The 26665-nt window shown below is 38.3% G+C and overlaps 1 protein-coding gene across 13 annotated transcripts in view; it reads right to left on the bottom strand.

Moving 5' to 3' along the window:
- The window catches only part of SYNE1 (spectrin repeat containing nuclear envelope protein 1), a 450176-nt gene that overhangs the window by 5251 nt on the left and 418260 nt on the right, over positions 1–26665 (bottom strand). For 12 of the 13 annotated variants that reach the window (XM_072767663.1, XM_072767685.1, XM_072767661.1 and 9 more), the window contains 13 exons: positions 23993–24175; positions 23598–23735; positions 21914–22105; positions 20701–21034; positions 18520–18588; positions 16781–16923; positions 14947–15073; positions 13943–14154; positions 11067–11267; positions 7350–7478; positions 5782–5994; positions 4654–4746; positions 3232–3290 (listed from right to left, as the gene is read on the bottom strand). In XM_072767663.1, coding sequence (XP_072623764.1) covers positions 3232–3290; positions 4654–4746; positions 5782–5994; positions 7350–7478; positions 11067–11267; positions 13943–14154; positions 14947–15073; positions 16781–16923; positions 18520–18588; positions 20701–21034; positions 21914–22105; positions 23598–23735; positions 23993–24175 — 2093 coding nt within the window. The remainder of the gene's footprint in view (positions 1–3231; positions 3291–4653; positions 4747–5781; positions 5995–7349; positions 7479–11066; positions 11268–13942; positions 14155–14946; positions 15074–16780; positions 16924–18519; positions 18589–20700; positions 21035–21913; positions 22106–23597; positions 23736–23992; positions 24176–26665) is intronic. The other variant, XM_072767691.1, reaches the window with a different exon arrangement.

Below are 26665 nucleotides of genomic sequence, written 5' to 3'. Positions count from 1 at the left end.
TAGTTAAATGAGGTAACAAATATACAATGCTTAGCAGAGTGCTTAGGACACTTAAGTGCTAAATAAATATAATTTATCATTAATAACTTATTATCATTGTTAAAGCAAAGGCGTGATAACTCATACCATTAGAGATTGGCTGTATTTAGCCTTGTCTCCCAGGAGAAGGAGAGTCCTGGTTTATTAGTAGCGCTTTCAATGATGTGATACATTTGCCAAAGTGACTGGCTTATTCCTGGGAAACACTGGGGATGCATACCTCAAAATATTAGAAAAGGAACATTTGGTTCCTTACCCTATAACTGCCCTCAGCCTTGGAGGCCAGCCTGTCCCAGAAGTGCACCTGTGTAGATTGAGGCTCTCTGAATGCTATGAATAAGTAGATCCCCGGGGAGGAGCCTGATAGGAAAGACTTGAAAAAAATTCCATAAGAAACTGAACAGTGAAGTGTTCAGTTTCCCTCCCCCTTCCTTCCGTTTGCTGCTTCTCATTTCACCTTGTTCTCTGTGTAGAAAGTGCCAGAGACCAAAGGTGCCCAAGGAAATTTTGCATGTTAGAATTTTTTGAAAATTTTTTTCAGAATTTTTGGTTAAGTTTTGGAATGAAGTCATCACCTCATTATATCCAGACTACAGAGCAATTAGTCCTTTGCCTTGCTGGAAATTGGAGTAATCTTCCCGTTTGTCAACTTCAAATAATCCACTTTAGAGTTGTGAAGACTTACTGGTGATTGAGTTAGATTATTTTAAGTCAAAGGTAGAAAAAAAGTCCAGCTGGACCATTATAAACATTGCTTTTTAAACCTTTTTAATCTAAAAAATTACGAATAATTATTATGAATTTATGCAAGATGTTTTTCCAATGTTTATAATTTTAAAAGAATCTTAAGGAGCTTCTTATAATTGATTTGTGGAATCTGTAGATTCTGACATATGGTAGGAACCGTACAGCATTTTGTAAGCCCAGTGCCTAAACACAGTAGATGTACAGTAAATATTGGCATCAATCTATATGTAAGCTTAGACTATTACATAAGAGGACATAGAAGTGTGGCTATAAAATCAACCTGAAACCATAAGTAGCAGATAAACAACTGTATTATTAACAATAGACTTTAAACAACAAAAATAATATAAGAGCCCCCTCCCTTCAAACTAATACCCAGTTTCTTCCAACTCAGTCTCTTTCCTCTCTAAGAAAGAATATGTGTCTAAAATTTTCCATTGTAGATCGGTGGGGTCAACATTCTACATTGTTTGTGCTTTCAAATTTGCTAGACCAGTGCAAGATCAAACAACAAGGTACTCTCTAGTCTCAATGTAAAGGAACACTGTAACAGGCTGGATTATGAGTGAAGTTAATTCCTTCTTAGCAGACTCCACATTCCGTCGTTGGGGTTCGGTGTATCCCAAAACAGAGGTGTCAAGAAGTTAAGAAGTCCAAGAATGTTCAACCACAACCTGTCTACCAAGGTGTTTGATGAAGTTTGCCATTCGAGTGTAGATCATTTGTATTCCAGAGCCTCTAGGTAGCAAAGTAAACACTGTGCTGTATGCTCAGAAACATGTTAATAAATAGCGCTGTACAGAGCAGAGCTGAGTGAGAATGTGGCTGTCCCAGCTGCAAAGCCCTGTTAGGAGACATGTTGAAGCACTTGCTGCCCTAAGAAACAATGCGTTTGACATTTTCCGAAGACCCATGCAACTAAGAGGATTGGGGGAGCAGACTGATGTGATATTTGGGAACCAGAGGGCAGTTGCTATTGGTGTTGCATAATAACGTAAGAGCTTTCCCCCTTGTCATCACCATCATTTAAATCAACCAAAGAATTGATCTCTAGTATCGCTCTGGGGAGAGTCCCCATCTTTGTTCATGGCACATCAGCAATTTGTGGGGAGAAGATGGACCAAGCAATGATCTGTCTATAGTACATGATTGGCTTTTCTCATAGGGGACTAAGACAACATCAGAGCACCTGTAGAAGTCCATCACTATCTTCAAAAATTCTTGTGAGTTTTTCTCCATTCATATTCCATTATTGATTTATTATGGACAAAAAAAAATCTCACAAAATTATTGTCAAACCAAACCAAAGGGAAAGAAAAAAAAAAAAAGCACAGTAAAGGGAGGCTTAAAACCAAAAAGCACATCAGGGTATGTTCTGCATTACTTCAGCTGAGTAGGAATGACCAAATCAAATATCTAATCCCTTCAGCATACAGCTGGAAAATGAAAACTATTACTCAGGGGTTGTTTATAGTTCTACACTTCCTCATCCCTCACCCTCCTTTCAGGAATTTGATTCCAGCTCAGTGGTGATAAGTTTCCAGAGGGGCAAGCTACTTTAACAGTGAACTGCTTGGGACTGGAATGAAAAATCAGCTCCAGGGACACTATTTTCATTTTTAAAGAGTTGTCTGAGGGAACATGAATTGATTAGTGAAAGGGCAGGGGAGCACAGACATCACACCAACAACGAAGAAGGCAAAAGCACCGCTAACTGCAGAAATAAGGGATTGTTGGAAGCCAGGCGTAAAGCACGAGTGGCAGTTGTGAGTAGGCTCTCTGGACATCCCCAGGCAGGAGTACTGATTGCCCTTGTTTCTAGCGTGAAAGAGCTTGCCAAGTGTCAGGAAGGTGAGTGACTGAGTGTGCTGGCAGAAGAGAAGTATTAGGGTAAGCAAAAGAGAGAAGGTGCTTATAAATTTTAAATAATACCAAATTAGGACTTGTCATTTTGAGAATTCAAAACCCACAATCTGGATAAAACATTAAAATAAAATAAAAAGCTGGGGATGTTAGTATATTTTATTCAGATTTGTGGGTTCTGTGAATGATAAAATAATTCATTGATCTATTACCTGTCTTATTGTAAAATCTAGAAATAAAGAGGATGATGAAAGTCTGCCATGAAACAAATGTTGGCTATACCATTCATTGCACTGAATCCTTAAGTGCACACAGAATATGATGTGATGAAAAGTATCAGATAGCCTAAGTATAGCTAGATAAAATTCTGCTGGGATCCAAATATTTTGTGCTCTGAGCTTTACTTATACTTTGCACTTAAAAAAAAGTCTCTTTAATTTATTAGAAAAAGGGTCTGGGATGAAACAAGTAATTTTTCAACTACCCTGAGGCAGACCAGATAGAGGTCTACCAAAATCATGGACAATTTTCATCATCCTCTTGGAGTTCTAGAACAGTGTGGAAACCAGGAGAATAAGGTACCTGCTATGTGGACTGTTGACAGAGGGTCCAGGCTGTGAGAGACTACATTTGCCTCGTGGCTGTTTGCAATGAACAGGGGTAAAGAAAGAAGAATGTTCAGTCCAGGCAAATAAAGACAAGCTACTGAAAAAAAATTTAAACTAAAAATGCGGCAAAGGAAAAAATAAATCAAATGAAATGATCAGTACCCATGAATTCAGGAAACTGGCTTTTCTTTTGTTGAAGAAGTGAAACAAATTCACATCTCTATCATTAGTCACTGAGGAAACAGAAATTGTGGTTCAGGAGTCCCCACCACAGTGGGCATATTTTCCCCCATTTTTCATGGTGGAAACACAGATAACTCTGCACAAGCCAAGGATCTACTTACAATAAATATAAAGGTCAGTGTGCCATGTCATGCCATATTTTTTCATCTTCTAGAACACTGAAATAGTATTGAAATTCTTGGTAGATAAAAAAATACCAATGGCAATATGAAATTGTTCTTTATAAAATGACAAGAATCAGACAAGTTAAAATAGGGCTAGAATTTGACCTGAAAAGCCAGTATTCCTTCACATTCTTAAACTAGGATCTATAGGAAACTAGTGAATGTAGTAAAAAACAATCCTAAATAAGATAATAACATTTATCAGCATAGGACTTAAGTGTTTATAACAAAAAGAGTACAAACAAAATCAATACTTCTAAAAACTAAGGAAAACGGGATGTAATAAAAATGAATATAGTCATAAAGCCGGACAAAAAAAAAATAACAAAACAAAAACAAGCTTCTAATTACACAGAGAAATCAAAGTATAGAGGGTAGTAGGGGCCAGATTCGTCTTTCCATCCTCTTAGAACGCCAGCGAGGCAGCCCCCCAAAGGCTCTGCGGGTGAGTTCTCTTGAGCTGTTGCCTCTTTGGGGGCAGCACAATTGCCAAAATCCTTCACGAGCTTCTTTGCTTGAGAGTTCAACAGAACCTCCACGTGTCTCATGCATTTAATGGTCTCATGAGACGCTCCCTATTTTGTCTGCTTCTGGCTGAGGTGCCCCTTTACATGGTACCTGCTGTTTTTAAGTGGACTATGGTGGTAGTGGTTTGAAGGGAGGAGCCACCAAGGAAGCAAGGGAACATCATTCTAGCAATGGCCCTTGGAGCAAGAGAAATAATTTGTCTCCCTGTACCAACCACACATTGAGCCCTCAATTCTTTTGAAAAACAGAATGTTCTTTTCCATTCCTGAGTGCATGTGGGAAAGGCATGTGGCAGGGCTGAGGAAACAACACTTCACTGTGTTACAGTGTGACAATGCTCTTTTGTAGGGAGACTCTCACTTTCCTGGGGGGAGCCTGTGGAACCTGAGGAAGGTATAAATACTGTTGCTCCCCAATGTTCCCACCCATGGGCCAACTGACAAGGACCAGTGGAAAGTTACCGTTCTTTGTCTGTTTGGGGTGCTTCTTCCTGATGTAGGACTCACAGATCCTGAGGTGTCCAGTTCATCAGCAGAAGACCAGGAAGACAAATCCTGCATAGGAAATAGATTCTTTTAATGACTCCATGTCCCAAAGCTATGATGGCTTGGTCATAGGCAATGAATTTACCAGCGCATCCGTACTGATAAAAAGCAAACCATTCTTTCGGCAAAACAGAATCAGACATATAAGAACAGAACCTAAATCTTCTAGTGTATTAGGCTCTTCTGGGCATAAATTTGGTCCTACTGGAAAATACAGATATAGTTTTGCTATTACTATGTCACTTGTAGATTTACTATTTCTTAGTGACGCGGATGTGGATGAAAGGAAGTAAAGGAGGTGGAGGAATGGGTCTTACACTACAGGTGTCTCACGCCAGAGAGAAACTAATTTTAAGTTAGAAATGAAAGATATTCATCCAGGAGCCTACTTTTGTAGTATTTCTAACATTTTTCTGTTATTCGGAGTAGACTGCTCTTTTGCATGCTTACAAGAGGGCAGGGTAGGGTGTTGGTGTGTTCATAACAGGATTTGACAACTGAATGTTCGAAGTCTTACCAAGCATCTCTGTATCTACAAATGCATTTCTCAAAACCAATAGTAGTACCATGATGCAATAGATTTAAGAAAAAAATATAAAAAGTAAATGAGCAGAGGATATTTTCTATGAATTAATTGCCATCTATGTCAGGAGAACACATGCCTTTAGTGTTTGAAAACAAAACTCATATTGCAATGATTGGTTATGATCTACCATAGCTGTGTGGCTGAAAACATGTGAATTCTTAAATAAACAGGGTAAAATACAATGCCACAGTAGTGATGGTAAAGGGTTAGCAGTAACAATTGCAAGAAGTCTTCTTGATGTAATAGAATCAATAACAGTGTCCTATTATAAAATTTTATGAGTCCCTTAAATTTTTTTTCTTTTAATTTTGAGACAGGACTCCTAAGAGCAGTGATTGAGAGTGGGCACTTTATTCTGACAAGTACTACATTCAAAGTCCTTTTAAAAATGGATAAAGATGATGCTTCTATGGTTTCCTGTAAGAAATGCTACACAATGATGTCTGCTTAGAGCTTACCTGCTGACTGCTTGACATATCTAATAACTTCTCCAGCTCCTTGATGTGACGACTGACCTCCTTCAAGAGAAGTTTGAGCCGATTTCCAATCACATGGACTTTTTCTTTGGCTTCTAAACAATCTGTGCCTTCAGCATTCACCAAGAGTTGGCAAGACATGTCTTGCAGTGAGGCCACTTTGAGCTGGGATTCCAACAGCTCATGCCTTATTTGCTATGTACATGATAAGAAATACTTTACTAAGAATTTTGGATCATTGTGGAAAATTCCAGAAAGGCGGAGTGACATCAGTTTAAGTTAGTGAGCCATCAATACCTGAATATCTGAATGCTGTACTCACACAGGAAGAATGAAGCATCTCATGGCATTCAGGAATTGGGGTCTGGGTTCTAGCCCTGCTTCTGCCAAAAATATTCTATAAGGCCCCTGAATCTTTCAAATTTCAAGTTTTCTCATTTGGTAAAATGATTATACTATTTCCTGTCTCATCCACAGTAAGTATATTGGAAGGTTCAAACTGGTGAATATATGTGAAAGTGCTTAAAATATCAAGTATTATGCAAATGAGACATAAGATATTATTTTATACAGAAAGTGAAACATTAACATAAATATAGCAAAACACATATGTCTAAGTATACTCTGATATTTGTTCAAGATTTTTTTTTAAAGGATACAGTAGTGATTCATCATTTACAACTAATGTCTGAGGTCAAAAGTCAGTAGAAATGCCATTGCATAGCTCTTCCCCCTTGGTTTCTAAGACCTTTATTGTACTGAATTAAAAGCTACCAATTCTGTTGCTTAGGTTAGTAAGTATAAGTATTAAATGTTGAGAAATGACATTTTAAAAATACAGAAAGCTACAAAATGCAAATCATTTTCTCCTAATGGAACTGAAATATACTTCTTTATTTTCTATAATATCCCTTAAGTACAGTGTACATTATATTGTCCAAAGTCCTTTGTATGAGAATCGACAACTTTCCTTTTGAATTCAGTGCTAGAAAAAGTTTCTTTCTCCTTGAGAACTAGAATGTTGTTTTTTTTTTTACCTCAGATAATGAAAATAACTTTTCGCACTTTCCTTTTTGTCTTCATTTTCACAAAACTTGGTGACAAGGTTACTGTTAAATCTGGTAAATTTAATTTCTTCTAAGGAGTCTGAATAATCTCTTTCTATTTTAATAGTTTAAATGCCCATAAAAATAAAATTTAAGCCACTCAATATACTTACTTTATACAGAGATGTAGCAAATACAGTTTAAATTTAAAATAAGTGTCATTGCCAAAGATCTGCTTTAGTAAAAACAACTTATTTAAGATGAAGAACATCTAAGATCTCTACAACTGAGCAATGACTTTAGAACCAAATTCTAAAGCTCATAGACGTCATCTTCTATGAGCATGTTTGCCTCACAAAAATCAGAAACTATGATGAGTAAAAAAGAGAAAGTTAGAGACAGGTAAAAGGTGTAAAAAAAAATTATCACCTATATTCTTTTCCTATAAATGAAATGGATGGCTGCTATGAATAACCAGCAGCTGCCAGAGTTCACACATCTTACCATAAGCTGTTTGTGATGGTCCTGAAGTGTCTCTGCATCCTGGTTAGAATCAATAGGGACAATTTCATTTTTCCTTCTGTCGATGTTCTCCAGCATAAGCAGCAAACCATGACTCATTTCATGGAAATCCTATGAAGAAAAAACATGGGATATAAAATCATCTTAAATAGTATGTTTTTTTTCTCTCATAGCTTAAATTCCCATCCTTTCCAATTGCTACCACTGTGGGGTTTAAGCTCTTATGCACAACTCCTTTCTGACAAAAGCACTGGTGCTGTTGTAATTATCAGAGTTCATATTCTCCCCCAAAACATCTAGTTTATTATTTGAGGGAGAGTTTAGACATAAGGAAAAACTGTCATGAAATACTTAATTTCTAGGGTTACTATTCAGTTTGGAAGAAATCAGCTCTGCTCCCCTTTCTTCTCCCTGTATCCAAACCTTTCCATCTTGTAAGGCCTTAATCTGATTACCTATACGCTTCATTCATATTCAATGCATAGTTCCTGAAGATCTCCTATGTGGATAGCACAGGCCTAGGAGGCGGTACAGGGATGAAAAGTGAAAGGGGGTCTAGAGGTGAAACAACAACTTGTGTACCTGCTTTCAAGGTATTCTTGGGGCACATAGAAACCTGAAAAGAAGGCTTACATTGTGCTCAGAATACAATGCACTCTCAGCCAGGACCTACAAGGCCCTGTGTGATATGGCTGCTAACCATCTCCTTGATCTTTCTTATCACTCCCTGACTCTCTGACTACATTCTGTCACACTGGCCTCTTTTCTGACCTTAAAGACACTAAGCCTTTTCTTGTTTCTGGGACAACCCATTTGCTCAGTCGCCTTCATGGCAATGTCCCTCCAGTGTTAGCTCAAAGATTCATAGAAGTTCCCTGACCTCATGTCCACTCTCACCACTGCTATTCAACATAGTACTAGAAGTCTTAGCCTCAGCAATCAGAAAACAAAAAGAAATAAAAGGCATTCAAATTGGCAAAGAAGAAGTCAAACTCTCCCTCTTTGCAGATGACATGATACTCTATATAGAAAATCCAAAAGACTCCACCCCAAGATTGCTAGAACTCATACAGCAATTTGGCAGTGTGGCAGGATACAAAACCAATGCCCAGAAGTCAGTGGCATTTCTATACATTAACAATGAGACTGAAGAAAGAGAAATTAAGGAGTCAATCCCATTTTAAATTGCACCCCAAAGCATAAGATACCTAGGAATAAACCTAACTAAAGAGGTAAAGGATCTATACCCTAAAAACTACAGAACACTTCTGAAAGAAATTGAAGAAGACACAAACAGATGGAAAAATATTCCATGCTCATGGATTGGAAGAATTAATATTGTGAAAATGTCAATGTTACCCAGGGCAATTTACACGTTTAATGCAATCCCTATCAAAATACCACGGACTTTCTTCAGAGAGTTGGAACAAATTATTTTAAGATTTGTGTGGAATCAGAAAAGACCCTGAATAGCCAGGGGAGTATTAAAAAAGAAAACCATCGCTGGGAGCATCACAATGCCAGATTTCAGGTTGTACTACAAACCTGTAATCATCAAGACAGTGTGGTACTGGCACAAAAACAGACACATAGATCAGTGGAACAGAATAGAGAACCCAGAAAGGGAATCTCAACTCTATGGTCAACTAGTCTTTGACAAAGCAGGAAAGAATATTCAATGGAAAAAGGACAGTCTCTTCAACAAATGGTGTTGGGAAAATTGGACATCCACATGCAGAAGAATGAAACTAGACCATTCTCTTACACCATACACAAAGATAAACTCAAATGGATGAAAGATCTAAATGTGAGACAAGATTCCATCAAAATCCTAGAGGAGAACACAGGCAACACCCTTTTTGAACTCGGCCACAGTAACTTCTTGCAAGATACATCCACAAAGGCAAAAGAAACAAAAGCAAAAACGAACTATTGGGACTTCATCAAGATAAGAAGCTTCTGCACAGCAAAAGAAACAGTCAACAAAACTAAAAGACAACCTACAGAATGGGAGAAGATATTTGCAAATGACGTATCAGATAAAGGGCTAGTTTCCAAGATCTATAAAGAACTCATTCAACTCAACAGCAAAGAAACAAACAATCCAATCATGAAATGGGCAAAAGTCATGAACAGAAATCTCACAGAGGAAGACATAGACATGGCCAACAAGCACATGAGAAAATGCTCTGCATCACTGGCCATCAGGGAAATACAAATCAAAACCACAATGAGATGCCACCTCACACCAGTGAGAGTGGGGAAAATTAACAAGGCAGGAAACAACAAATGTTGGAGAGGATGTGGAGAAAGGGGAACCCTCTTGCACTGTTGGTGGGAATATGAAGTGGTGCAGCCACTCTGGAAAACTGTGTGGAGGTTCCTCACATAGTTAAAAATAGATCTGCCCTACTGCCTCACACCAGTGAGAATGGGGAAAATTAACAAGGCAGGAAACCACAAATGTTGGAGAGGATGTGGAGAAAGGGAACCCTCTTGCACTGTTGGTGGGAATGTGAACTGGTGCAGCCACTCTGGAAAACTGTGTGGAGGTTCCTCAAAGAGCTAAAAATAGATCTGCCCTACGACCCAGCAATTGCACTGTTGGGGATTTACCCCAAAGATACAGATGCAGTGAAATGCCGGGACACCTGCACCCCGATGTTTCTAGCAGCAATGTCCACAATAGCCAAACTGTGGAAGGAGCCTTGGTGTCCATCGAAAGATGAATGGATAAAGAAGATGTGGTCTATGTATACAATGGAATATTACTCAGCCATTAGAAAAGACAAATACCCGCCATTTGCTTCCACATGGATGGAACTGGAGGGTAGTATGCTGAGTGAAATAAGTCAATCAGAGAAGGACAAACACTATATGGTTTCATTCATTTGGGGAATATAAAAAATAGTGAAAGGGAATAAAAGGGAAAGGAAAAAAAAAGAGTGGGAAATATCAGAAAGGGAGATTGAACATGAGAGACTCCTAACTCTGGGAGACGAACTAGGGGTAGTAGAAAGGGAGGTGGGTGGAGGGTGGAGGTGACTGGGTGACCGGCACTGAGGAGGGCACTTGATGGGATGAGCACTGGGTGTTATTCTGTATGTTGGCAAATTGAACACCAATAAAAAATAAATTAAAAAAAAAAGAAAAAAAAGAAAAAAAGTTCCCTGACCTCTCTCTCAAAGTGGCTTTTCTCAGTTACTCTTATCACCCTTGCTTATCAGCATCTTCGTTAAACAATTACTTGCATTTTTATTGTTTGTATTTCCCAACAAAAGTAGAGGCAGTGTTGTATCCTGACTGCTCAGCATAATGTCTGTTAAAGAGTGGGTACTCATCAAATAATTTTGGTAGAATGGATGAATAAATATTTGTAATGTTCACTTTCATGTTCAGAAAATGTCTACCAACATGCTCAGTAAATATCTGTTGAATGAATGTGTTGGGGCTGAGATAAACTTGTGGGAATAGTGCAGTTAGCTGGATAAAAGATGGGATTCACTGGCTTTGAACTTCTGTTCAAATGTACAGATTCTCCAGTATAATGGATAGTTTGGGCACAAATTTATCTCACTTAAATCCCAACTCTGGGGAGCAACTACATCCCTCTAAGTGACCTTGATAAATCAAGTCACAGACTCAGCTATAGTTGAAGTGTCTGACTCCAGAGCATAAGCAGTCTGATGTCCCACCAACCTGACACTGCATCAGTGCATCTTGGAGCAGGCCCCGCCACTCTTCTAGCAATGAGCACACATGGTCCCAGCGCCCGTTCATCTGGGATAGGCGATCTTGCAGATCTTGGCTTTTTTCACTGTCAGTCTGGGTGAACTCAGAGCTGCACAGGTTGATGGAGAGGATGAGGGCTTTGCGGTGGTCCACAGCTTTCTGGAGCTCCTATAAAGAGAAAGGAGAACAACCAAAGAAAATAACAATAAAAACATTTAAAGCATAGTTTAAGACCTTAGGAAATGCTTCACCCAAATTAAAAGATCCACTCATTAAAACTGGCCTTAACCAAATGGCTAGCTATAATACAGTGGTACACACTACCGAGGACTATACTGTAGTTAAAAGAAATGGATTGTATTACACTTGACAACTTGAAGGGATTTTAAAATATGGTATAGTGTGAAAAGATTCAGAAATAGAACACTGTGTGTGATACAATAGCATTGGTGTTATTTAAAAGGCACGTGCACACACACAAATCCACATTTTTCATGCCTATATGAACCAATAATTTAATAAAAATACTCCTTTAATATTTAAGAATGGTTGCCATGGGTTTCAGGAATGAAAAGGTTAAAGAGAGTGGGGGAAGAGTGAGATTAAAGAAGAGTGTGGGGGGGGAAGGATTAATAAACACAATTACGAGGAACTTTGCAGGAAGCACTGATGATCCTGAGCAATGAACCAAGGAGTATGATTAACTCAATCCACAGCACGGGAGTTCAACAACAATAAGACAGAACAAACGCAGATCTGGCTCTAAGAGTTCTGGGCAGCAGGAAATGTCCTGGGGAAGAATCTCATTTCACTAGACCATTGGTACTTAAAGTTGTGTGTAGAATGAAATGGGAAACCTGTGAAGCAGGCAGATTCCCAGGCCCCAGCCTCCAGCTGTTTGTTTAGTTAGGGCCACTAACTCTCTTGACAGGCACAGAGAGTTAGTGGCCCACAAAGAAAGAACCGTGCTTATGTCTTAGGCCACATTCTTGTGATGGCAAAGAGAATAGATTGGGTATTTCATCAGCTAAACCAATTTAGTTTGATTTCACAAAAAATTAGGCAACTGATTTTTGCCTCATGCATTTCCCACAAATCTAGAACTGTTCCAAGAACTTGTGCAGCACATGATTATGCACTAATGATTCAATATCTGGGTACTATTTAAACATCCCTAGATTAGTTTAGGGGTCAGTGATCCTGCAAATCACATCTACCCACGCTACATTTTCTTCTAAGTTCTCAACATTTCCATTAGGCCTCCAGCTTGTCTTAATTTTTCACTTTCTAATATATTTAAAATGCAGTAATACAGATTCAAATACAGAGACATTATAAGATCAAGAGATATTGTGGAAAGATACTTGGTTATTCTACAGATTTATCCTCAGGGAACAGACCGGAAAGACTGGGAAAGCACACGGAGGGTGGCTTTTCCCTATCACACAGGCTGACTTTCAAGGTCTCATTTTCCCAACCTAATTTCACTTAGGTCTCAGACTCTGGCCAACATTTGCTTTATCAACTTTTTAAGGAGCCTGGTCATAATACACACTGCCTTACATTTTTCCCAGAGAAGAACTAAAATAATTTAAGTACTCTAGAGAAAAATGCATTTTATAATCCAGATAATATAAACTGCATCTCCGGGCAGTCCCGGTGGCGCAGCGGTTTAGCACCGCCTGCAGCCCGGAGTGTGCTCCTGGAGACCCGGGATCAAGTCCCACCATCGGGCTCCCTGCTTGGAGCCCACTTCTCCCTCTGCCTGTGTCTCTGCCTCCCTCTCTCTGTGTGTCTCTTATGAATAAATAAATAAAATCTTAAAAAAATATTAAAAAAAATAAATTGCATCTTCAATCTGATGCTTCATCTAGAAATTGATGGGGCTAGTGCAGAGGCTATTCTATCAATCAAGTCGTCTGAACAGCAGTGGGGAAGATTCATTTCTCTGAAAATTTGTAAGAAACAATATGCCACAATAACATCCACCCCCAAATAAATAACATACACGGAAACGGAGTGACACAAAAGCAGCATGCTTAATCCTTAAGCCTGGCGAGCCTAGAGGAAGAACACATCTTAATGCTCTCCAAACAAAAAGAAATGACTGAAGGAGCTATTAAAAACAAACTGGGCTCTCAACCCATAGTATGTTTACAAAAGTCTCCATATATTAATGCATTTCAAGAATTGTGCTAAAGCAGAGTGTTAAGATCTAGAGACGGAGCTAAAGGACATTATCCAGTGTCCTACATCATCCAGGCCAAAATCAAATGCACATGTCAGGTGTTTTACCATAATGACTCCACAGTTTTGTTTTATTCATTACACTGCAAATTGCTTCTGTTACTACGATAATCTATTTCAGATGTTCTGCTGATTCCAGAATCTCAAACAATTTCAATACGTCTCTACAAACTCACAGAGACACAATCTTGGAGAGGAAACCTTTCTAGCTCTAGATACAGACTTGCAGGAAACCTGGTCATTGCTGCATTTCCCTTAAAAGAAATTAAAGAGGTTAAATAGGTCCCGGAGACACCTGGATGTTTCATGAACTTTTAATTAGTCTTTCCTTAAGAACCAGGTCGTTAAATCACAAATGTTTATTTACGTGGGGGATAGTTCTACAAGATGATCCATCTCTCTGTCCTTCCAAGCCTTCTGTATAAATACTGACTGGGATGGTTGGGGGAGAGGAGGGTATCTGAGTTCATTTCTGTTGACAACTTCCCTGCTGCTGTGTGATAACAGAGCAGCTAGTACTAGTGGTTTCATCGGAGCAGGCATTGCATACGGCAGCGTTCTTTCTGGCTGCTGTGGGAAAGGCTGAGGGCAGCTACCTTGAGCTTTTTTATCTGGAGCTCGATAGCCTGGATATCAGTGCTAAGCTCTAGGCGCTGCAGCTGTTCCAACTCTTCCTCTGTCTCCCCCAGCCAGGTCCAGATGTTGTTCAGGTCCGAGTTGAACTGCTGCCACTTCTGGAGGTTCTGTTTCATTCTCAGCTCCTTGCTAAGGGCCTGTGCTTGGATGAGTTCCCATCGGTCAATCACACCTGGAGAGACACGCCACACACAGAATAGTGAGTTGTTTTTCTCCACACAGTGTGTTTGGGAAATGCTTTAAACATACATTAGTGGCCAACTTTAGATAACAACAAAAAGAGAAGTAATTCTAACGGGGACTTCTGTTGTTGTCAGTTATAAAAAAAATCCAAACAATCAGTATAATGGCTGTTTCTCCTACCTGCATTTTTAATCATAATGGGGTAAAAAAAAAAAAAAAAAAAAACTACGTAGGATTTAATACCATAAAGAGTTTTATGAAGTAATAAGCAGTAATGTGCATGAAGATAACATTCAATTGGTTGTTTTCTGCAACAGAACTTGGAGAGCAAGCATAAAATGCCAAACGAGAGGCACCTGGGTGGCTCAGTCAGTTAAGCAGCCAACTCGATTTCAGCTCAGGTCATGATCTCAGAGTTGTGAGACTGGGCCTCACGTTGCCTCATTGCTCAGTGTAGTTTGCTTGAGATTATCTCTCCCTCTTCTGCCCCTTCCCCCACTCACACTCTTTCTCTCTCTCAATAAATAAAAGCTTTAAAAAATGTAAAATAAAATAAAATGCCAGATGAGAGATATTGAGACAGTGCATAAAATAAATGGTATGTGAAAGAAAACACTATAATGCTGTTCACCCCCTCTTCTGTTAGATCACTGTAATGCAGAGAAAAGTTCTCAGGAGAGAATCATGTAGAATGAGATGAGCATCACAGGGTAACACAGGGCACAAGGTGCTTCAGGATCTTCTATTTCCCTCTTTCCTGAACTGAGCATCACTCACTCACCAGCTGTTTGGGTTTCCGTACTATTCAGGTTAACGAAGCCTGGAAAATTCTCTTCTTCCTCCCTTAGTTTGTGTTCCAGTCTCTTCACTGAGTCTATACTGCCGCTGCACTCACCCAGCAATTTCATCTGTTAAGACATAGAATATAGGCTCCTGTCACAGAATTCTCAGGTTCTCACAAGTGCAAGAGCTTCTGGGGGAAAATATCTTTCTATTCCTTAAAATGGACAGTGGCTGTGTTTTATTATTCTGTGGGAAAAAAAATCCACTGAAAATAGAAAAGTCAAGTTCAGAAACATTCTCCTTAAACACAGGACAGTTTCATACACACAGAGAACAATGCCTTGAAGATACACTTCGCATACTGGGTTTTGCATGAGAATCCCTCAAAATTTATTTTAAATTTCTGAGTCAAAACAGACTAAAAACCAATCTGGGATTTAAAACTCAGAGCCCTCAGCTGGCAGTACAATATATAATTTTTGGCAAGTTGCTTCCTCTTTCTTAAACTGAAATGTGGGAACAATAATATTACCACAAATCTCAAAGGAACATTTTTTTGCATTAAATAATTAAAATACTTAGAAGCAGAAAGTACTATTAAAGCCAGCTGTTTCACAAGAAAATTTAAGCAATGTTTAATAGGTGTTAGGGGAATAAATTCTAACATCAAAGGAAAACCTTCCAACCCTACGTAATGTCATGCACAACATTCAGAGAATTCTTGCTATACTAACCATAAAGTTATGTTTCAAGGTCTTTAACAAGTAACACTGCCATGAAATTACTTTGACTATTTTTGATTGAGACTGAATATAATCTCAGTGATATCAGCATGGTCACCATAAAACCTGAATATATTTTAAGAAGAGAATATATTTTATATATTCTGTTCACTATAACAGAAGTTGGTATAACAGACTACACTGGACAAGAAATGAATTCATGATTGCTTCCTCTCTTGTAATTGTGAGGACATTAATATCAGCATATATAACTATAACAGTTCTCTTCCCTGGTTTCAAAAAGCAGTACATTTAAGTTGTCATTAGACTTAGGGAAGTAACTTTTTTTTTCCTTTTACTAGGCAGTCTTTTGGGTATGAAAAGTAGGGCTGAGCCTTGGAAGAGATTTGGTCTTAAATTCTCTTGCTTAAGTATGTGTAGGAAAATGGGTAGTTCTCCAGGAAAAATTATTTAGTCAGTAACTTGAGCAGAGCAAATAAACTTAGTATATACTTCACTAGGTATGAACTTCGAAAACAGAAGTTAGTAACGTATACAATCATCTGCCATTTTTTCCCAAATCCCTCTTGTAAGTCAGATTTGTTTTCTCCAGAATGAGTATATTGATAACAGAGAATAAAAACATTCCCAAAGCCAGTAAGTAAATCAATAAACCCCAGAAAAGAACTACAAAAAAACAAAAAAACAAAAAACAAAAAAAACCAAATCCATGTTAGTAATCCATTAACCATATCTGCTGCTTCAAGGATAACTTTGGCCCCAAAATTATTAGCTGAGTTTGGAAAAATGCCTAATCATGTTTGGGAGCCAAAGCATTTTGTTGCTTTCAATTAAATAGATCTCACTGAGTTCTCCATGTAAAGGAACAGGCTGGTCATTGTAGTAGGTTAGTGTGTCTGAGCACGGGCCAGTTTTACTCAAAAGGTAACTTGCTAGCGTGGCTTCATTTTGTATACCCAAACCAACGAGTTCAAGGGCAGTGTGGTGCTTAGAGAGCTCAGAAAGCTCTGTGCTGCAGACAGACTGTTCTTTGTCACACAACTATGATTTCTAGGTACATGTTGGGATCACAAGGGTCAGGATACTTACATAGCCTCTATAGCTGGAATCTAGCTCCGGTCCTGTCGGAGTTTTGCTGCGGATAATATTTTCAGTTTGTTGCATCTGAAAACGGCTCTCATCCAATGCTTTGTCCAGTTGTCGGATCTGTGACTCTAAGGCACTGGGAGGTCCTATAGCGTCAACCACAAGAATCTTTACATGCTTGACATTCAAGAAGTTTACGAAATTACTTCAGCTAAGGTGATACAGAAATGGCATATGTGTACGCAATTACGAAGCGAATTTAGTACTAACGTGCTGGTGAGTTAGAAGTTCAAATGACCAGACCAATCAATGAATGTGGTTGGCTAAGAGTCCTAGCAGCAGATATTGCAAAAGGGCTCTGCAATGGGTTCTAACAGCCTGTGTATCTGCTCCTTTTCCAGCTGATTCCCTGAAAATCTACATGTCGTAAGTTGTGGAAGGCTTCTCCAAAAGCCCAAGGTGGTGCCTTATGCACTCCTGCAAAACAGGAGGCAGTTATTTCTCATATTCCCTCTGCAGGCACTTATCAAGCAAAATAGATATAATCCTTTGTTTTCTTCCTGCATCTCAACAGAAGACAGTGCTCAGTAGAAGACAGTCTCCCCTGGCTGCATCCTTCACTTAAGATATGTGACCCAGAAAAGACTAGCTTGAGTTACATATGGGTGGAGACACTAAATTACCAATGGCTTGCTTTTGTTTAAAACCCAAAACAAAACCAGGAGAAAGCTAAGATTTTAGCATTTGCATCTAAGCATGCTCTCAGGGCCTGGAACTCCTGGCTTATCACCTTTCAGAGATATAACACCTTTTGTGCATGCACAAAATGTGTGTATGCAAAATGTGTGCGTGTGCGCTTGTATTATAATTTTTGAACTAAACAAGAACATTGATTGTCAGAGTGAAGCTAACACAGAGTGAAAGCAGAACGTGTATTAGTAAGCTTTATTAATTTCTTTTGTAAAAAGGCTAAATACACCTGGAAGAGGTCTCTCACTGGGGTTCACTCAGGAAGTTATCATTTCAGTAATGCTACTTTGCTTCCTGTTCTTTAGCTTTTCTTCAAAAACTAAGTGTAAACTAATATCTTTGCAATTCAGTATCATATTGTTGTGTTTGAATCCTATTCTATCTTCCCCCAAATTGTTTAACTATGCTAAACTATAGTTTATTTAGTGCAACATTAAACAAAACTGGCTCCATTTTCCTTTATGGGGCAAGACTTATTAAAAATTATAATTTTTTTAGAGCCAAACATCTGGTCTCACCCCTTGTCTTACATATGGAACAGAGGTCACAAATGCAGGCTGGTAGACTTGGGCATGAGAGTCCCCAGTTGCCCTAACTGCACAGGTTAAGGCCCAGGTAAGTCTATAAGCCCTGGAAATCATGAAGTCGGTATGGCTACAATCAAGCAGGACACTAGGGCACAGATGCTGAATACTAGTAGTTCCATCTCCTATTTTCTGCCATTCATGGGCATCTTAGGTCTACACCTAATGAAACTCATTCCCCTTTAACAAGATGAGAAGTTATTTCACTGAAACTTGATTGCTAAAATCTTATTCTTGTTGTTATCAACAGAATACTTTTGGATTCTGTTTGTTTTCTACTGTAGCAGTAAGAGAAAGGTTGTTCTTAACATGCTGGTGTCACAGAGCTGTGAGAAGTACAGCAGATGTGCTCAGAGAGGAGGCTTGTTACAGGTGAGGGAAGGAGGCTTGCTGGCTTTTTGTGCCTACCAGAGGTATTTCTGATTGCACTTTCTGTGAGTTTTACATAGGCCTCGGGACTTTCGGGGATCATTACATCTGCAAAAAGAGCACAGTCTAAGTTGACAGCTAGATTCCTTGTGGCGGGAAATAACTTTCCTAGAGAAAAAAAGGAAGTTAGTCACTCTAGATAGACAGCTCTTGAATATACAGAGGAGTGTGAGCATGCTTACCCAAGATTTCCTGAAATAAATCTTAAAAGCTCACACTGAAAATGCTTTATGAGTCAAGCACTGTTCTAAGCACTCCTTTATCTTTGAAGAAACTGCATAGGGTACATGGAAGTCTTATTCCCATTTCATTGATAAGAAAAACTGAGATCCAGAGGAATAAGTGACTTACCCAAGTTTCAATAGCCAGTAATTGGCAGAACTGAGATTTCAATCTAGACAGATTCTAGAGCAGTGCTGTCCAATAGAAATAAAGTGAGCCACGTATATAATTTTAAAGGTTTTAAGAGACATATTAATGGTGAAAACGTTAGTTCTTTACTTTGCTAGACCAATATATCAAAATTGTAATGTATTATCAACATAGATATTATCAATATTTTGCATTCTTTCTTTGTGCTAACTCTTTGAAACATATAAATTCATGTAAGTTCATTTGACATAGCAAAACACAATTTTGCATGGTCACATTTCAGGTCTCAAAAGTCACATGTGGCTAGTGGATACATACTGGTGAGCACTGCTATAGATAAGAAATACCTAGTAGGCTCTACTGTGAAAACAAAATAGAAATGAGGGAAATCATGTTCTTTTTAGATCATGTCATATCCTTGGGAATCCAAACGTGAACCATCAGAAACAAGCAGAGGCAGCCTTTTGCAGAATGTTTGAGATGCATTTACAAGGGCTGCAAATTGGCCTCTATTCCATTTTTCCTCACCTTCTGTACAATATTCCTCTTTCTCTGTCCACCCCTTCACTATACGTTTCTTTCTTTCTTTCTTTCTTTCTTTCTTTCTTTCTTTCTTTCTTTCTTTCTTTCTTTCTTTCTTTTTTTCTTTTCTTTTCTTTTCTTTTCTTTTTCTCTTTTCTTTCTTTCTTTCTTCATGGATAGCCACACAATGTGCATTTCCAGTTCTAGAATTTCAGACCCATGCATCTATTGCTGGGTATTCTATTTGCATATTCTACAGTATTTCGAATTCAGGTGTGTACCACCAAATCAGCACCTCACCCTTTCTCATTGCCCTGTCTCCTGGCCCACAGACACCCACAACATTCTCTGCATCTTTCACCAAGATGCCCAAGTCTGAAAGTTGCTTCAATCCCAGTTCAATGAACCATCACTGAAGGAGGAGAGTTTTCATGATTCCATTGTCTCCATCCCTGATGTTTTTCCCTAGTTCAGGCCACTATCCCATCTCTATCCTTGATCATAAAATGTTTCCATCTGAGCTCTTCTCCAACGTGATCCCTTCCACCTAGTATTGAGACAGGTTATGTGAAAGTATGTATCTGATCATGTGAACTCCTCCTTAGAGATCTGTGGTGGTGCCCCTGTGCCTTCAGGAGAGAACTCCCCTCTGTGGTGAGCAGGCTGCTTTATGACCAGGTCCTGGTTTGCCTTTCCACCTCCTCTTTGTCCACTCTATGTCTCCCAATCTACAGCCTTGTCATTCTGGACAAACTTCTGGTGACCAAAAGCTCTGTGGCTGATCATAAAGCTCGGTGTGCACCTCTCTTCTTTTCCTCTGAACTTTGCTGTGTCTATCTAGGTGACTCATTTATTCTTCAGGTCTCAGCTCAAGAGTCTTTTCCCTAAAGCCTTTCCTCAAAGCTCTGGTTAGTCACCTCTTGGCTGTATTTCTGTACCACCATGTGTACATTACTATCCTAGAACCAACACTTCACACAGCTGTTTCTTATCTGTCAGTGTTCCACACTAGAATGAACCATGTATCCCTAATACTTATACAGTGCTTGTCATATAGTAAGAATGTAACACTATGTGGGATAAACCAATGGTCACGTCAACTTTTGTATTTGATAATCACATTAAAATGCAATTATTCTATTATGTGCAATTTGCTCTAATGGTAGAAGGAAGAAGAGAGTTCTGCTTAGTTTATGCATTTCTAATACCATATTCAGTCCTTTTTATTTTCTTTCAAGTTGGCCTATTGGAAGAGCTCTTTCCTACCTGATAAGCCAACAGCTCCCCTGAGGTAGAAATCTTTATCATCCTGACCCTCTTCATCCTCAGAGGGCAGAGTTCTAGACACAGCAGACTCCAGGTCACGACTGAGGTCATAGTCATGGTCCCACTCCAGGGGGATGGAGTCCACACTGGCAGGCGTGTCTCGTCCCGACCGCTCACTCCGCAGGGGCTGGACGAGTGAGAGGGAGGGGTTGGAGGAAGGCTGGGGAGAGAGCACGCTGTCTGCAGAGGTGTCACGCCAGTGGAGGTCTGAGAGAGCTGCAGAGTCATCCAGCTCCAGCTCCCGGTCAGAGAGGTCATGCTCATCATCTGGGAGCTAGAAATATAGGCAACCCAACTCCATTACCACAGTGGTCAGATGATGCCCTTACCACTTCTTGTTCTGCTTCTCAGGGCTCAAGCTTATCTGGGCCATATTCCTACCTCAGTGGGGGTAATTTATAACTTCCTAACATCAAATAAGTAAGAATCCTTTGATCACTTTTTAAAATGTTGTATAAATTAATCTAGCAAAGCTCCAGTTTTATCACTGGTGAAATGGAAATAATATTGAAATGTACTTCAAATAATTAAGATTAAATAAGATTATGTAAATAAATGCAGCAGAGTAGTGTGCCTGCAACACAATGGGTTCACAATGGCACATTTCAGGAATAAAAGGAAATTACTAAGAAAACTTTACCTGGTCCTTTTTTTACCTTATATCCCAGATGCAAAATATATTTTATCACAGAATATTCCAAATATTCTAACATTTTGTGATGTGATTATGGTAGCTATTAGGAAAGTGGAAGGGAAAAAATTTCAACTAAACAACTTCATCAACTGAGCAACTGTTTTCACTGCTCACTATCATCTCCTTATTTATTCTAGAACCTTCTTTACTTTCCATAGAAGATATCTGCCATGTACTAAGTTTCTTACACATATACTGACTTGTTTCCTATCTGAAGTGATCTTGTCTATAAGGTAGGTAGTATTATTAGATCAGTGTTACATTTGAGAACACCAAGGCAAGAGATGTGACTTGCCCAAGGTTATGTAGCCAACACATGTCAGAGCTCAGAAGGGAATCCAGGCATTCTGGCTCCAGAGTCTAGGGTTTTCCCCACTGTCCAATGCTACCTAACCCTATATAACTAACTCTCTTTAGACTTTGTGACAATGAAAAAAAGAAAAAAAAAACATCACATACAGGCAGGCGAATCAGTTTCTTATGGTATCTTTCCACACGCCCAAAGACTTCCTGACAGTAACGCCGGAGTTCATCTAGCTCTTCCTCAATGACTGCCGCATCCAAGGGCTCACTCTTTTCTATAAGCTGTTCTCCTTGGGCAATTATGTGCTCAATCTTATTGTGGTTCAGTGAAATTTCTTGCTGGAAGGCCTAGGGAACACAAATCTCATGTAATTTTTTTGTTGTTCACAGTGACATAAAATAATTATAAGATATATATTTAGAAAAACCATGCAGGGGATATTGAATTTACCATATAGGGTGATAAGCCAAGAGGCTATTACTTTCTAAAGTCAAACATAAAAATTTTAAATCAGAACAGGAGTCAGAAATGGAATCATCAGAATTCCATGACCAGAACGGCGCCTTTGGCTAATAAAATTTACCACCATGGACAGTGTGGGTAGAGAATCACAGAAAAAAAACATTTAAACCCATCATAACATTGATAGTATTGGTTATCCCTAATGAAAAGCAATGGTAAGCAATACAGTGCCACTGAAATAAATTTAACATTTTAGAGAGTTAATTAAATATTTTAATTTTAGATTTTCTGATCATTTGTCAAACATGACTAAGAGAAACCAACTAAATGATAACTAATGTCACAAATTCTTCTCAGATGATTCTTTTATTATTTCAGGACATAACCAGAAAAGATTATAATTATTTAAAAAACAAGGAATTCTAGAGGATTATTTATACTCGTTATATAAAGTTGAAATGAGTTAAGCTAGTAGGGATAGATTTCAGGGATAAATTTTAATTCAATACAAGAATAAACTCTAGAAGAGTTGAAATTATCCACTAATGAAAAGGGAGCATGGTGGTAAGTTCTGTGACCCTGCCAGAGTCTAAAAAGAAAAGATTCAACTGCCACTTGGTAGAAATTTCCTGTTGAATGTTTTAAATATTGGTTTGTCTATGAAACAACTTAGAATAGTCAGTGGGGGAGGGATCGGGCATAGGATCAGGGCTCACTGTAAAAAAATTTTTTTACAATTTTTTCATCCTGAGAATCTATTTTATGATTTTTTTCATCCTGAGAATCTATTTTATGATTTTTTTCATCCTGAGACTTTATCCTTGCATAATATTCAAGTTGTTAAAACACTTTTCCTTTTTAGGGACTCCTTATATTTAATGTGTATCACTCTTATATAAATTTTTAATTAGTCACTGCATTTGAACTGCATGGTGAAACATAACAATTATGCTTAAAAATTAACTTGGCCTCTAAGGATAGGGAATAATAATGTGGACTGAAATTCCAACATGAGAAAGTTGGAACATGGAGGTCAAATAAGCTATTTGAAGGCGGTAGCAACAAAGCAAAAAAAAAAAAAAAAAAAAAAAAAAGAAAAGAAAAGAAAAGAAAAGAAAGAAAAGAAAAACAGCCAAAAAACAAGATTCCTAACACCCTGGCAATGAAGTTAATAATTTAAAGTATATAGGCTAATGGTAGCGATCTCTGGGTAATGTTCTTTATTTTTTTAAATATATTTTGTATCTTCTGAATTTTTTTCCAATCAAGAACTAATTTTTTTCAAAAGAGTTCTTTACTATGTTCTTTACAAAAGGATCTACAAATCTCTTCCTCTTCACAACTTCTTCACAATTTGAAAAATCACTACTATATTACCTTGAGTTGCTTTATTTTAGCTTGAACATCACACTCAGAAAAATGCTCAATATTAGTGAGCTGTAGATCCATCTCTGTCAGCCACACCAGAATGCTGTCCCGTGCAGTCTCAAACTCCTCACGCTGGCCAATGAAATGCTAGATGTGAAAAGAAAATGATAAAAATTAAAGTCCATATGCACATATAGAGATGGTACCACCAATTCCAATGTTCTTATGGGAAGTCATTTTCTCAACAAACAATGTGAACTCTGTAATCCTTTACAATGTAAATTATTATATAAACCACTCTTGCTACCCAATCTTACAAAATCACTAAGATTATGTCTAATGTGTTCAAATGGCCCAATCCTGTCCTCTGGGTCTCTAAGCGACAGAAGAGGCGTAATTCAGACCTTGAGTCTGCGCAAGATGGAGGTGACACGCTTTTGCAGGTTGTCCCATCTCTGGTTGCCTTCATGAACCATCTGCTTTAGGCTACAAGCAGAATCGGTGCGGTTCTCTCTGGCCAGGCGACGGTACTGCTTGTTGATTAGTTCTAGCTGGGTCAGGCTCTCGTGGACCTGTCGCTGGAAAGCCTAAGACCACAGAGAAGCACGCATGTCAGTGAGGGGATCAGTGAAGGGCTCTCAGCGAGAGCACCTGGCCTCATACTGTAGTGACAAGGAAAGGACAATTTCTAATGAGGGTTTATTTTCCCTTGTTAAAGCAGAGTAATATGACCCATATGGCTTAAGGAAAGGGCGTAGATCAAACAAAAATATGAAAGAAATTGGTAAATAGTAATAACTATATGTGTATATATATAAATACATATACATGTATAATATATATATGTTGCTGTATTATAGCTTTTAAAATACTGAACAGCCCCCCAAAATTTTCTCATGAAACAAATGGATTACGCAAATATTTATGTGTGCTCAAATGTGAGTCTGAAAAGTTCAAAAAAAATTTTTTTTTAATTCTTCTTTATTTATGATAGGCACACAGTGAGAGACAGAGGCAGAGACATAGGCAGAGGGAGAAGCAGGCTCCATGCACCGGGAGCCCGACGTGGGATTCGATCCTGGGTCCCCAGGATCGCACCCTGGGCCAAAGGCAGGCGCCAAACCGCTGCGTCACCCAGGGATCCCCGTTCAAAAATTTCTGATGTCAATACTGAGAAAAGATATATCTGCCAAAGAATTCTCTATTTATGAAAGATGTATTCAAAAAAACAAACAAACAAAAAGAAAGATGTACTCTAAAAATCCAGAAACTTCAATTCTGATGTCTATTAAAATAATTAAACCCACTTTTGGCAGAATGTGTCTGAATGCGAGCTGTTATATCTTGGGCAAATTTCATAACTATACTGTCATTTTAATGATTAAAAGTTAAGTTTTTAAATGATTAAAATATTGTCCAATCCACTTATGGCTGTTTAGTTTTGAGGTTATCCTATGTACACTTTAGAGTTTCAAAAGGTAAAATACTCTTTCTTCTTTCTCTCTGCAATATAGCATAGTTTTATCATAAGAATCATTTAGTCAAAATAAAATGAAGCTATTTTTTTCCAAATTCATGTGTATGATTTATGACTGGTGTTTATCCTGACACTGGACAGAAAACTGTACAGTCTAGCAGTCTGTACTCATCTAAATCACAAAACTCTGCTTCCTTTGGCTCATTACACTGTTTATATACTACTACATCTGTGCCTCTGATACGGCTTTCCTTCTGAGAGTTGCTTTAAGAGACTTGGTCTTAGTAAGTCTAATCTCCAATTCAATAACACAACTTGAGTTATTTCCCCAGAAGAGGAAGAAGGAAGGGAAGTTCAGCTTTAGCCATTACTGGGAGTCATAGAGTTTGTTTTCCCACTGGAGCAGTGATAGGCACCACAAGTGGGTACTCAGACCCATCTCAAACTGTTATTATTTGAACAGGAAAAGGGTGTCCTCGAACAAAATCTTGTTTTTTTTAAATTTATTTCTGTCTCTCAAGAACATTAACTAAAAAGTAAATGATAAAATCATTTATGATAGAAGCTAGACATATGGCTAACTTTTGCCATAAAATCTGATAGTCTAAAATAGCATCAAAAAGGACCAGACATAATCTGCTTTGTAGTGTAAGCCAATTACAGAAGGTTTTAACCTTTATGAAGCAGAGCATAATAAGACGGAGTACATGAATACCTCACTACCACTGGTTCATGCCAGGAAGACCTGAACTCCACTGGATAGTGGCTCTTCACTAGAAATTTTCCAAGAGAAAACATTTTAGATATGAAATTATTTTCCTGGAATTTAGTGGGCTTGTTACACATAAATCCATATTCAGACATCGGAATAACTTTTACTTATTTTACACAGTATTTGAACATTTTTATAGATTTCTATAGCTGCTCATCTAGGACTCTTTGATTTTAAACCCCACAAGCAAAAAGCCAAACTTCATATTTATTCTGACAGGCCTCAGTAAATGCCGGGCAAACTGACATTACAAAGTAAAAATAAATTCAACTGGATTTGGTTTGATTTTTAGTCTTATTTTTAATCATCTCAGGGAGCTTGGGGCAGAATTAGCAACCAAGAATGATTTTTGTAAGACACACGCATCAGGACGTTGCTATCAATATCTATGGGTACACACCTGCCTGTCAGAGGGAAGTGATGGGAAAAGAAACTTCAAATTAAAACATGGTGAACTTTAGACTGTCAGGTCCTCTGTGGAAGTGAGAGGCAGCTGTTAGGGTTGTTTTCATCCCATGGGGATAGAGTAGACCGAGATCACACAAATAGGCAGTACACTGAAGTCAGTTACTGAGAGGGGCATTCATGAATATGATTATACTGTTGCTGTTTTTGTCTCTGTAACTGAAAAGTCTTGGGGATCCAAGGATGGCATCATTCTTCATTTGTCATTAGAAATGGCTTATGATTAAACGTATTTTATTTAATTCTGGAGCCAACTCTACATTACAATGATTATATATCTATATCTATCGATCTATCTATCTATCCACATCTATTCTCTAATTATAGATAAAATAAAAATCAAGAAAATATATTTGGAAGAGA

This window comes from Vulpes vulpes, chromosome 1, assembly GCF_048418805.1.
Source record: "Vulpes vulpes isolate BD-2025 chromosome 1, VulVul3, whole genome shotgun sequence".
In the NCBI taxonomy this organism is placed as follows: Eukaryota; Metazoa; Chordata; class Mammalia; order Carnivora; family Canidae; genus Vulpes; species Vulpes vulpes.
This window is presented reverse-complemented; position numbering and strand designations above follow the sequence as displayed.